Source organism: Urocitellus parryii, chromosome 7 (assembly GCF_045843805.1).
Source record: "Urocitellus parryii isolate mUroPar1 chromosome 7, mUroPar1.hap1, whole genome shotgun sequence".
In the NCBI taxonomy this organism is placed as follows: domain Eukaryota; kingdom Metazoa; phylum Chordata; class Mammalia; order Rodentia; family Sciuridae; genus Urocitellus; species Urocitellus parryii.
The window spans coordinates 172,711,384-172,724,517 of NC_135537.1; the positions used below are offsets into that span (position 1 = coordinate 172,711,384).

The following is a 13,134-nucleotide window of genomic DNA, read 5'->3' on the forward strand; positions in this document are numbered from 1 at the left end:
TAATATTTGGGAGTGACTGCAAGCAGTTTTCCATCTGTGTGCAACTGATTTTGATTAATAATCCTTTCACCTACCTTTTCCCAGGTAATTTAAATTGGACATGATCAATTTTTTTTTTTTTTTTTTTTTTTTTTTTTGCAGATTTTAGGTTGTTACTAACTTTGGAATATAAATCTGGGAAAGAAATTTTATTTACTTGTTAGTGTGGGATAGAAAGCCACCTTGTTACAAATTTTTTAATTTCCAAAAATCTGTATTAAATGAAGGTTTTCTGCTCTGTACTTTATGTTTAGCTATCTTTTTTATACTTAAAAAACTAAAAATAAAAATTATGTTCTTATTAGCTTTAAGCTTGATTTTGATCTTTGTTTAAAAGCCCAAAATGTACTTAAATGAATTATGTAGAATGCCATAAAATCAGTTTCTTATATGTACATAATCATGTTCATGTATATTTAGGTATGGATACTGCTAAGTGAGTTTTACTCAAATCATTTGGCTTGCTGTTTACTCCCTTTTGTAGTTTTTGATCTTAGACATTTTAAGATAAGTCTGAATTGAAAAATTTTCACATTTAAAGCTTTATCTTCGTGCAATCTAAGTGTATGTGAGAAATCACAGTTGGCATAATTTTGTTGTAGTTGATATTCAGGGTTTTAGGAATCATTATTTCTGGATTTGGTGAGTGAATTTATGAGATCTACTGCTCTAGAAGTATAGATGGCCAAAGGACCATTTCGTATTGCCTCCTGGTTACCTGTCTGATGATACTGTGTGTGCTAATATATGCTATTCTTTTTGTTATAGATTGTCTTAACAGTAGGTCAAGTAATAAAAAGAGATTAAATAATTTAAATTCTTAAATGAATCAGTTTTTCTTCACTTTCTCCTTTTTTTCTTCCTCTGTCCCTTCCCCAGAGTCTCCGTTTCTGGTGGGTGAGAATGAGAAGGGGAAGTGAATTATGGGATCTTTATTTTTAAAGAGTAACATGTTTATTTTCCAAGCTTTCCAATTCAGTTTGACTATCAAAGAATGGATCTCAACTTTGCTTAAAGGGTAGCAGATACGTAACAGATTTACCCACCAAGTTATGGAAGGAAAAGATTCAATCAATTTCCTGTTTATTGAAGATAGTATCAGTTTTGTGGCCTTAGAACTTTCCCATACCTAAGGGGGAAATACCATTTCTGGATTACCATATCTTTGGTTTGTATTTAAGATATGCAGTTGCCTAGAGATGTTTTTATAGAAAGTCTTATAGCTTAGATTTTTGAGGAGTGAGGTGATTAAGTTGTACTTACTAGTATAATGTGCTTATCTCTTCACATCCTGTGAAGCTGGAGATGTGCTAGAAGAACTTTTTTTAATACTTTTATTTTATATGTTATAATATTCTAATGATACCCTACAGTTTATTTTTATTATGATTTTTTTAAACAAAATGGTGCTGAGGATCGAACCCAGGGCCTCGCACGTGCTAGGTGAGCACTCTACTGCTGAGCCACAACCTCAGCCCCTAGAAGAACTTTTTCTAGCTAACACACTCAGGAACTTGGTTTTTTTATTATTATTATTTTTCAGTGCTGGGGATTGAACTTGGGGCCCTGCACATACTAGACAAGTACCCTACTGCTGAGCTACATCCCCAGCCCCAGAAGAACACTGTGCTCTTTGTATAGGTTCCCACTTCTTCCAGCCCGCTGGAGCTGAAACCTTCAGAGCCACAACAGAGTAGAACTAAAGAAAATTTGATTGGGTTGATTGTCCTTGTTATAGATTAATTTTCCCTCTTTAACAGTGGCCCATGGTGACTCACATTTTGTTTAATATATTAAAGTGTTGACATTTTAAAATTGAAGTAGAATGATGTCAGATTGTTTTAAATTTTGCTTTATATCCAACCACTGATAGCTGGGCCTTTTTTGTACTTTGTTTAGACTCTGGCAATGTATTTTTATATGAGCTGAAACAACATTAAGGAACTAACAATGGCTAGTTTGTCCCCGAAGATGTCTGTCATAATAGCTATCAGTAAAGGCTGTAGTTACATGAATTAAAAAGGGGGAATCCTAATTTCTCTCTTCTCACACTGGGATTTTAGCATAGAAGTCAGCATTGTTGTATACATAGCTAAAATTTGTTTCTTGACATAACTTCAGAACTCTTGACTGCATCATGACTCCACCTAAAACTAAAACCACTGTAATTTTTTTTCCTTGTTTTCTGAATGAAAGTTCTACCAATTTTGCCTAAGTAGCTCTGTGCTTCTAAAAGTTTCCACTAGATGGAGAGCTTTTTTATCATCTTTGTTAATCCCAAATGAGTTGTTCTTAGTCATTTAAGGATTCTGTGTTTGCAGATATGCCTACTTGCTAACATTTATTTGTAACCCGCCACTGTACACGGTGCTTTTGCAGTCATTTGAGGACTTGTGCGGTGCAGTGGAGAGTTGGAATCTCCAGTGAATGTTTTCCCACCCTAAGGTGAACAAGGGGACGCTCAGTCTTTTTCAGTTGTCACACTGTGTCTTTTTGTTTATTTGTTTGGTCGGTCCTTTTAGTGCCATTTTGCAGTTTTGTGCTTTTCCTTGATGACTTTCCTATTTGAAATGGCTCCAAGTGCAGTGCTGTTGGACTGACCAGTGTTCCTAAGGGCAAGAAGGCTGTGCTGTGTCTTAGAAAATACTTCGTATTAGATGAGCCTTGTTCATGCCTGAGTTGCAGTGATGTTGGCGGTGAAGCAGTGTTAAGAGTTCAGCAGAATAAAGTGTCTTGAACAAGAAAAGATCATAAGTTGATCCGTTGAAAATGTGTGAACGTAAACTCTGGAAACCTAACCCAGTAGAGCAATGAAGGATTTCAGTATTTGCTAATTTATATCAGAGGCAGCTTTATAGGACATAAAGAGAATTGACTGTTGTGTAATTTTCAGACTCAAATTGTTCTGGTTTTTGAGAGGCTGCAGAGGGTGCCTCCAGCCCCTATATCACCAAGTCCTGTACTGTACGGCCATCTTTCATCCTTCTGTCAGTGGTGTCAGGGAAAGTTTTCACAGTGTTTCATGGGGCCTTGAGCAGTGGTTCAAACAAGTGGGAAGGACTCACTGGTTTCTAAAAAAAAAACTTGATCACAGCCTTCTCACATTTAATAATACTAATCAGCTATTCTAGTAATACTAATACTGTGGGGACATTTTATACCATTTGATAGAATTTCTGGGTATTTTTGATGAATGATCTTAATTTTGTTGTTAAAAACACAATGAAGCTGGGTGTGGTAGCGCACACCTGTAATCCCAGTGGCTTGGGAGGCTGAGACAGGAGAATCGAATTCAAAGCCAGCCTCGGCAATTGCAAAAGGTGCTAACCAACTTGGTGAGGCCCGGCCTCTCAATAAAATGCAAAATAGGGCTGGGAATGTGGCTCAGTAGATGAGTGAACATGAGTTCAATCCCTGGTACCAAAAAAAAAAAAAAAAAAAAAAAAGGAACAATGGAATGTTAACGATGAGTAAATAATAAGGCATAGAGCTCCTCATCAAGGTCAAATTCAGTTCTGCTACTTTCAATTTGAATAGTAGGTCACAAAATCCTACACCCTTCAAAAATTAACTTGTAGTTGGAGTAGTAGCTGAATTGGATGGATCTGAAACTCACCTTCCTAAGCCTCTGATTTGGAAGTCCCAACCATTTTGTGCTGTTCTTTGTCTTTCCCTGAATATTTTCATGTATTCCTGGTTCCTCCTTCGGGAAAAAAATGACTTGAAGTAGGAGAAACAGCGGATGGAGTGGGAAGTCCTGTGCTGCATTTGGCTACCCCACATGAGGCAGTCTCTGGGATTAAGATCCCCAGCACCACAAAAGGAGAAAAAAAAAGAGCTATTTTTCTATTTTCTATTTTTTTAAGCACAACTTCATAAATTGGTTGTGATACATTTGGGTTTTTGTGTTACAGTGGAAAGAAGACATCGGATAGGTCTACGCCATTGAACTGGGTGGTTATTTCTCTGAGCCTTGGTTCTCTTTCCTGAGGGGCTGGGAGTTGTGTGTATGTTGGGAAGCCTGTGTGTTGTTTCTGTAATGTGGGGGGACTTGGGGAACCACAGGCTCAGGGGCAGGGTACCAGTATGGAGTATCAGCGTGGGCCAGCGGTACCTGTTGTGACTTTTTGTGGGACTGTCTTTGGACATTGGAACATTGACCTTGTTCTCTACTCCCCTCACTTTGAGCCTCCAACCTTTATTAGAAGAGAATTTGATCTGCTGAAATAATTTATTTTTGCTTGTTGACTCATCACTCTGCAGAATGAATACATTCCTGTCATTTGTGGTTTCAGTTATTATGGAATAAGAAACACATCTCCAGTTGCAGGAGTTTGAGATGTCAACAAGTCAGTAGGGGGAATTGGAGGAGACGGGGAATCCCTACTATCCTTTCAAGGAGGTTTGGGACAGAAACTTGATTTAGTTCTTTTTTAGTCAGTACAGGAGGAGAGGGTATCTAGAGGACCTCATCCCTCCAGATGGCTCCCTGTTCCTGTTGGAGTCTCATAGGTGACAGTTCTGGGACATAAGGAGGAGTGTTGTGGTTGACGGTCCAGCAGGCCCTGGCCTTTGTCCTTCCTTTCTCCAGGACTTCCTCTAGTACCTACGGGTCTGACAGGCCCGACCATGCCATGCTGACCTTGGAGACCTCTCTTTTCCCTCCATCACAATTCCTCCTGTTGTTACTGCCTGCTCATCTTGACATTGTTATTTCAGTTGATATTTAATACTCTCACTGGAATACCTTATTTCTGGTATTTAGAGCAAATTCCTATTCTACTTTCTGTGACAGTATTCTGAGAAGTTACTCTAGGACTGCTCAGTAGGGACAGTGACTACAATGTAAGTAGAAAGTGTTAAGTCTAGTTTGAACCAGTTTGAGGCTTAATTATCTGAAGATTTTGAGGCTGCTTGAGATCTGTAAGATGTTTTGTCTGGACCAGGAATTGTCCTTTACTGGTAGATAGAATAAGGACCTGGAGGACAGGTATCCTCTTTGATGTCCTTTTATTTGACTTGGTACAGTTAAAACTTTTCTGGGAACAGGGCCTAGAAACCTTCCAGATCTGAGTCATCTGCAGGTTGCCCAGAGCACTGGGGAGAGAGTCTGTGGCTTGATGGAGCTAGAGATTTCTGGGAAAGATGGAGCCAAGGCGATTCACTATAGAAGGGATCTTAAGTGACCTTATAGAGCAGGTCAGTGGATCCCTCTTGCTGTTTCAGAACATGCCCTGCCTCTTCCTGAGCTTGAGACTTGCCCTCCAGCACGAGGAGAGGGAAGTAAGGATGCAGTGGTCTGCACTCCAGAGCCCACCGCTGGCTCCGGCTGTATTTTCTGAAATTTGCTTCTCCAGCCCTTAGCTTGTCAGGTTAGCCTGGCCAGAGTCTAGGGCTGATGGCTGTGCTGGGACATCGGCTATGACACGCTGCTGTCCATGGGCCTCTATGCAGTCCCCCACTGTCTTGAGGATGATTTGGAGTCTGCGGTCCAGGGCCAGGAGGTGGGGTTCGGTGAGGATGGGGGCCAGCTGGTCTTCTAGTAGAGACTCCCGCATCACATCGCTGAGTCTGTAGTCGGCCTGGGCCAGCAGCTGCAGATGCAAGAGTGTTTTCTTTTTGATCCTGAAAAGGCAAAGTCATAGGAGCCAAATAAGTCAGGGCAAAGAAAATACCTTGTCTGTACCTGCCCATTCCCCGAATAGCTGTTGCAGCTGATATTCTGAGAGCCTTCACCCCCAGTGCCTTCTCAAACATGTTAATGAAAACCGCATCAAAAGGGAATGAAGAAAAGGTGTCCGCCTTTGCCCAATTGCCTTTTGGTCAACAGCCTCTAACAATCGTAATGCCGCCTGTGCTGACGCTGGACCGTGCGCATTTGCGCTGAGGTTGCTAAAAGAATCAAAACTGAAGTGACAGGATTTTTTAAAGAGACTTAAAGCTGATGGGAGAAGCTTCTAGTAGGTGAAATGATGAAGCTGTCTGCCATTTCAAGAGCTAGCCTCCAAGATGGGTCATGCTAACTATTTCTCAGATTCTAAAATCAGAGAGATGAAAATGGGGTGGGACCATCCCCAGGAGTTTTCTCTCTTTTTATGCAAGAATCTGACTCGGACTTCTGGGCAGGCAGCTTAATTGTCTTATTTTTGTCACAAGCAGCTATTGCCTGGCCTCCTCAGGAAGGGAGGGAGGAAGCAAGAAGGGAGACATGTTGGAATTAATCTAAGCAGCTGATTAAGAACATTCATACTCGGAGTTTCCCACTGGAGACAAATGGGGTGGTTTTGCTAGGTGCGAACCACATATTTATAATTAGCTCCGGATGCTGTTGCTGAGCAGGTGGACAGTTTCACAAGCCTGGCTAGGATGCCAGAGAGGCCTGGAAGTAGGTTAGACATCCTCCAGAGAAGTGCCGTTGGGAGAACTGAACTCTGGACACAGGCTGTTTAAAGGGCCCTCTCATCAGGACTTTGCTTACATGGTGATCAAATAGTAATATGAGATTATCTGACTCCTGGACAAAGCAGAGGTATGATTAGTAATGTCAAAGGTCATCAGCCCCTGCAAAAGTGGGTAATTATCTAAGTGGCTTAGAGCTTAAAGTTGGCAACTGAAAAATTTAAAAGATTATGTCCAGCTGAGTGCAGTGGCAAACGCCTGTAATCCTAGCAGCTTGGTAAGCTGAGGCAGGAGGATTGTGAGTTCAAAGTCAGCCTCAGCAAAAGCAAGGTGCTAAGAAACTCAGTGAGACCCTGTCTCTAAATGAAAAAACAAAAACAAAAAACAAAAAAACAAAATAGGGCTGGGGATGTGGTTCAGTGGTCGAGTGCCCCTGAGTTCAATCCCCAGTACAAAAAAAAAAAAGTCTGAATTCTTCTTAGGCCAAAGGATGAAAAAGTGAGATGTTGCTTGAGAAGATGTGATAACTGTCTAAGAAATGAGGCAATTCTGCCCATGTCCTAGACCAGTGAAAACTGATGAGGGCCTTCAGAGCTCAGTGGCAAGCAGGATGAACTGTCCTGGCAGCCACCTGCCCTTGGTACCTGCTGCATGCAAACTTACATGCAGCACTGGGAGAGAGGCGAGAGGATGGAGATCTCATCATGGGAGTGTCGTCCGAACCTAGGAGAAGACAGACTTCAGTGAGCAGCATCCTTATTCCCTTGGGGCTTCCTCCCTTCTACTTTTAAAATCTGTGGTTGGGGTAAAAAGCCAGGGACCATGGCAGCCGCCTCCCCAGCCCCCCTCTCCTCTGGGCATAGCAGCCTCCTTGCTAGAACCAAGCAACCTCTCCTTCCTTCAGGCCCAGCTAGGGAGGCCCAGCCTCTGGGGATCCTCATTCTGAGCCTGTGAAAGGGGACCCTCTAAAAGAAACCCAGGATGTCTCAGCTTGATTCACAGAGCACTCCTGGGCTGGCAGAGAATCAAGGGTGCTCAGCTAAGAGCAAGAAAAAAAGCAAGTGGGAGAGGCCAGTGCGATGGGGGCAGGCGGACCATGCAGGGCAGGTCTGGGCAGGCTCCTGTGGCGAGCAGCTGCAGGAAGGTGTGTGTCTGGAGGGAAAGAGCTGCAACTGGCAGGACCCTCACCCTCTGGCATTGTCGAGATGAATAAGGAAGCCATCCTCCCCAAATTTGGTGAACATCTCATAATGGTGACGGTCCATGTTTCCTGTAAAGAAAGGGAGAGGGGCTGGTAGGTCAGGGGGACAGGCACCTCTGACCTCAGTTCTGTCCAGAGTAGAGGCCTGGACCCGGGCCACAGCTGGCATGGCCCAGCTTCCTCCCCTTCCTCTGCCCCCACCCCTGCCCAGGGGTTCTGTTGTGCAGAAGTGTGCCTCCGTCCCTCATGTCCACATCGATGGGGTTTTTCAGCCCAGGCACCCCCAGCTGAGAGTGAAAAGCTACCTTCCTGAAGGGAGTGACAGTGAGCCCTTGTCTGCTTTGCTTATGTCTGAGCACGTGTGCCATGGCCGCCTTTGTTACTCTGCTGTGCTGCCCGATCTTTCTGGTCCCTGTGGAATTACCAGGACGGCGGAATCACCAGTTTCCGGCTGGGACCTTGCCTTCGACCCTCTCTCTCTCACCTTCCTACCTGCTGTCCCCTCGCTGGGTGCAGGGAACACGTAAAGTCAATCTGACGCCCCCTCGGGCCCTGTGGCAGGGTGCTGTGCCTGCCCCCGAGGGCCCCTTCCCCAGTTCTTTGAAGAGGGCACCTGTTAACTTCTGTGCTCTTGGGCCTTTGCCACTTCTGAGGCTGGGCGGTGCGGGGTTGTTCAGTCCTCGTGAACCTGGATATAGTTGTGTGCCAAGGTCACAACCACTTCGCCAGGTGCCCTGAGCATGGGGACCTACCGATCAAGAAGTCAAAGATGGCCATGTCGATGATGTTGAGGAGCCGGTTGCTGCTGTTGTACGGGTAGATCTGTCTCACAGTGTCACAGTAAAGGGGATTGAGCTCCCACCTGGGGGTGAGAAGAAGTCCTGGGGCTGGAAAAGCCAAGGTGGCAAGGTGTTGGGGCCCTCCCCACACCTGCAGCCCACTCCCAAATCCCTGCCTCCCTGATCCCGCCCTGGGCCGGGGGCAACTTCTCAGGATGCTGGTGGCTGGTGGTAGCATACCCTCAGGAGGACCCTGGCCCAGGACTCGGGAAAGGAGCCCGTAGATTCCACCTGGTACAAGGTTCTGAGTCATTTAACTGTTGGATGCTAAGCTGAGGGCTGGGGTACCATGTTCAGAGACCAGGGCAGGCAGGGCAAGATGGTGCCATGTCTCTCACCTGCTTCCTCAGCATCCCTCACCAAGCCTGTTGGACACTGGCCCTCCAGGGCTCCTGCACTGTTCACAACCCCCCATGGGCCACCTTGTTACGGCTGTCACATTTGTGCTTCTGCCTACATTGTACCGTGTGCCGCTCAAACTTCCAAAGTCCCTTCTAACCCATCACTCATGTCCTCTAGAAATTCTTCCACTGCTTCTTTACCCCCACAGTCAAGGTGGCCTGAAGATGGACCTGCTCAACTAGAACTGAGTACTGCCACGTGCCAGGAGGGGTGCTGGGCCTGGGGATACAGCCAGGAGGCTCTTGGCCTCGTGGACTTTTCTCAGGCTAACTGCTGTCCCTCCTACGGCTTCTCTCGTGCTCCTCTGTTATAGGAACACTACACTAGGCTTCCACAGTCTGGCTGCTTGTCTGTCCACTCAAGAAGCCTCCCGAGGGAGAGCCCATGTCCCTCCTGTGTCCCCTAGCATCTAACAGGCTCTCCATCACCCATTAAATGAATGAAAGCAAGAGAGCAGACCCAGACCAGCCAGTCACAGGATCCAGGTAAATGGGGCAGAGGAGGACCCAGGAAGCTTTTGGGGTCCAGCCGTGACCACTCTTAAGAACTGGACTGCAGGACCGTGGATGTGGCATTGGCAGCCAGGGCCGACTCACTCCTCTTTTCCTGCCAGTGTGTAGGAGCGGATCCAGGGGTTGGGCACCGACAGCCTGGGGGCCAGGTTGAGGGACGGCAGGAAGGCAGAGAGGGAGCCCTCCAGCAGGTGCGGGTTGCCGCAGACCGCGTACTCCGTCTTGCACATGTACGGACACTTGGCGAAGAAGCACACATTGCTGGCTGCAGGACGGGGAAGAAGAGAGGAGCAGGAAGAGGAGGACTTGGAGGCAGGCCGTCTCCCTGCACCAAGAACCCCCTGAGGGTTAGATGGGGAACCCTGAACCCGTGTCTTGGGAAAAGGTGGGAGAAGGAATCATGGCCATTTTGGGACCTAGCAGCTACTGAACTGAGCATCATGGGGACCAATTTTCAAATGTTTCTGAGCAGAGAAAGTGGGATCCAGCCTCTCTGCATCTCATCCATATGATTGGGACATTCTTTGTTACCCTGGAAGGATAACCTCTGGCCCCAGGAAGGCCAGCATTGTGGGCTTTAGCGACCACACTAGCCTCTTAGCATCTCACACACCACCTTTTCCCACACAAAATTCATCCGGATGGGAGTGTGTGAGGGCAGCATCCGCCCATCCCAGTAATGCGGTGCTAGTGACAAGGAGCCATGCCACTGTGAACGTGACAGTGGGCACCTGCTTTACCGAGTAGGCAGGCAGGCTCTGGCCAGCACTCTACCTGGAGAGACAAAGAAAACGCTCTGCAGGATTTCATTCTTGGTGACCTCTAGGATTTCCTTGGTGACATTCACTAGCCTCCCCACTGTTGGCGGCACCCGTCGAAAGTCCAGAATCCTGAAAGAGGGAGTCCAGGTTAGGGATGGTCAGGGAATGGGGAGAAGTCCTGTCCCCAGGCCAAAAAATGTTAGAAATCGCCTGGTGTTCCTGACCACACCCTGCAGGGCGGCCACTGGGGGTGTGTCTGTGGTGCTGAGCTGCGGTGGCAGGGTCACTGCTGAGGGTGGAGAAGGAGCCCTTGTTCCATCGAGCCTCCTGGGCAAGCCTTCCTACCGTCCAAGCTGTGTTCTTCTCTAGTGCTTTTCGACTCGGGCATGTGTGCTAATCACTTGGGATCTTGTTCAAGTGCAGGTTCTGATTTCGTGGGTCTTGGGTGAGGCTGAGATTCTGCATTTCTAAAAAGCTCTTGTGTGGTGTCCATGATGCAAATCCATGGACCCCACTTTGAGGGGCAGTGACTGAGCGGATGGAACCTGGGAGTTTAGGAAGGTGTTTTGTCTTCTAATATCATCACCTTACAGCTCCTTGGGCATCTTCTCGTTTTCAGATCAGGGAACTAGAGGAAAGGGCAGTGTTGTGCCCAAGATGGCAATGTGCGCAGTACAGCACGGTTAGTTTTCTTTATTAATTGCTTATTTCGTTATGTTAAAAGACCATGGGTTTGTTGGGTTTAAAGGCGCCGCCCTGAGGTATGGAAGAGGTGGACAGCCAGAAGAGTCCCCCGAGGGTCTTTCCAGCGTTCCCTCCCAGGCAATCGGCCCTTGTAGTGGACACCACCTCCAGGGGTCAGACTTACCTGTCCAGGTGGAAAGCTGCGATCTCGGCGTTGTGTCTCTGAAAGTCAATGAAATAGAAGAAGTCTGCGGGCGTCTCCTCATCTCGCTGCTGTCTAGAGAGAAGGAAGGAGTCACGCCCTGGACTCAGGCTCCAGCTGGGAGGCTGAGGAGGGGGCTGCGAGGAAGAGGAGGGGGGACATGCTTCTGTGCTTCTCACGTCCACAGGGATGATGGAGCCACCAATCAGGAATGGCCAGTGGCTCCCTGGGCTAGGAAGAGACATGCAAGGTAGGAAGAGTCCGGCTTCTGGAAGACAACTGTCCCGTATCGCCATCAACATCAAGTTTCCTACTTGAGAAGCTTTGACCACGGTGGTCGAGTCTTTAAAAATCCAACGGACGTGAAGGAAGAAGTACAGACATCCTTGGGAAGGTGTAGAAGGAGGAGCGAGGACTCATTAGCAGGGCAGACCCAGATGCCCGGGGATTAGGAAAGGTGGGTGTGATCCCGAACTTGGAAAGTTCCCTAGAGAAGTCTAGTATAATTGAGGTTTTGAAGAGCTGGAAAGTTCTGGATTTTGGGGTGGTTTGGGAGAAACACATGGGACAATCCCCTCAGAGAAACTCAGATGGGTCAGGGGAATGGACCCAGCCACAGGATCCCGGGAGGCTGGTGAAGAGGACATTGATTTATGTACATATTAAACTCTCCAATGGATTCCTGAAAACAGCTCCAGCCTGCCCCCGGTGTGTGTGTTCAGGAAAGTGTCTCCTGATCCCTAAGGCATGGTGGGGCCACCTCTGGCTGCTAGGTCACCTCTGCCTTGATGCTAACAAACATAGAAGAATGGGGATCTTCAAATAGTTTTATGTCCGCTGTGTCTGAAGGCAGCAAGAACATCCACAATGTAAAGAAACGTGGTGGTGCAGAAAGCCCTCAGGAACCAGCCCGCAACCGAAAGGGTTCTGTGCCGTGGGCCAGAAAAACACAGGCTGGTCCTGAAGCCTGCTGCAAGGTGCTGCCCACGGAAAGGAGCTATTCCAGAAAGTGCCACCGCACCTCCTGGACGGCTCCAAGCCCTGCCTGGCCTTCTCATGAGCATCACCACACTCTGCCCCAGACAACAGACAGTCCCTGTCCCTGGTCTTACTTCCTGAATTTCATCCATACGAACATATGGTCTCTCCTTTGGGATTTTCTAAAACATCATTTCCTCGGAAACTTGAAAACCACTTTGACTTGATGTGAATGCCTTGTTTTGAGAAGCACGAGTGCACTTATTGTGCAAGCATTGAATATATGCCATTAAGAACGTCACCTCTAGCTGGTGGGTGTGGTGGTGCACGCCTGTCATCCCAGTGGCTCCGGAGGCTGAGGCAGGAGGATCGCGAGTTCAAAGCCAGCCTCAGCAAAAGCGAGGCACTAAGAAACTCAGTGAGACCCTGTCTCTAAATGAAGTACAAGATAGGCCCTGGGGACGTGGCTCAGTGGTCGAGTGTCCCTGAAATTGTCCCTTCAGTATTTTATATGCCTGACTATAAGATCCCTCTGAAAATTGTCCCTTGGAAAAGGATTCTTTTCATATTCAAATTCTTATGTATTTTCTCAAATGATGGAACCCCCTCTCAACTCCTTTATTTTGTTTGAGCTGATGATGTCACTCTGAGCTGGTTTTGCTGCCTGACAAGTGGTTAAAGCAGGTCGTTGGGCATCATGAGAAAGAAAAGTGGGAAAGACTTCACTACAGGTTAACACTGATCCTAAACTTGACTCTGCAATGATGTTGACCAACACCCACGATTCTTGGCAAGTGGAACATGAGAGTGGGGGGCGGGGGGAGCAGACTCTCTAAATTTATATATTGTTTTATAGGATGAGAATTTTTAAATTCAAAAAAATGTAAGAAGATGTTCAATGGTTTCATAGACACCTTTGAAAGTTATATATTTAAATTGACCCGACGACTAGGTTTTTCCATTTCCACAGAAGAAAAATGAGGAGATCTCCTTGAAAACAGGCTTCTAAAGGTTGCCTGGGCCTTGGGGTCACAGGGTAGGCCCCCAGAGCCAGTCCACTGGACTCCGTGAGCATGGGACGTGGGCACAGAGTTGTTTAAGGCCCCCAGGACAGCTG

At 46.9% G+C, this 13,134-nt stretch overlaps 1 protein-coding gene across 1 annotated transcript in view; it reads right to left on the minus strand.

Annotated features, from left to right (window-relative positions):
- Window positions 1–4,698: 4,698 nt before the first annotated feature.
- Fam20a (FAM20A golgi associated secretory pathway pseudokinase) overlaps window positions 4,699–13,134 on the minus strand; it is a 50,178-nt gene continuing 41,742 nt past the window's right edge. Inside the window, exons 5-11 of the mRNA XM_026406649.2 lie at window positions 11,022–11,114; window positions 10,167–10,282; window positions 9,477–9,657; window positions 8,392–8,501; window positions 7,627–7,708; window positions 7,102–7,161; window positions 4,699–5,664 (exon numbers count right to left, since the gene is read on the minus strand). Of these exons, the coding sequence (XP_026262434.2) occupies window positions 5,400–5,664; window positions 7,102–7,161; window positions 7,627–7,708; window positions 8,392–8,501; window positions 9,477–9,657; window positions 10,167–10,282; window positions 11,022–11,114 (907 nt within the window). The 3' untranslated portion in view covers window positions 4,699–5,399. The remainder of the gene's footprint in view (window positions 5,665–7,101; window positions 7,162–7,626; window positions 7,709–8,391; window positions 8,502–9,476; window positions 9,658–10,166; window positions 10,283–11,021; window positions 11,115–13,134) is intronic.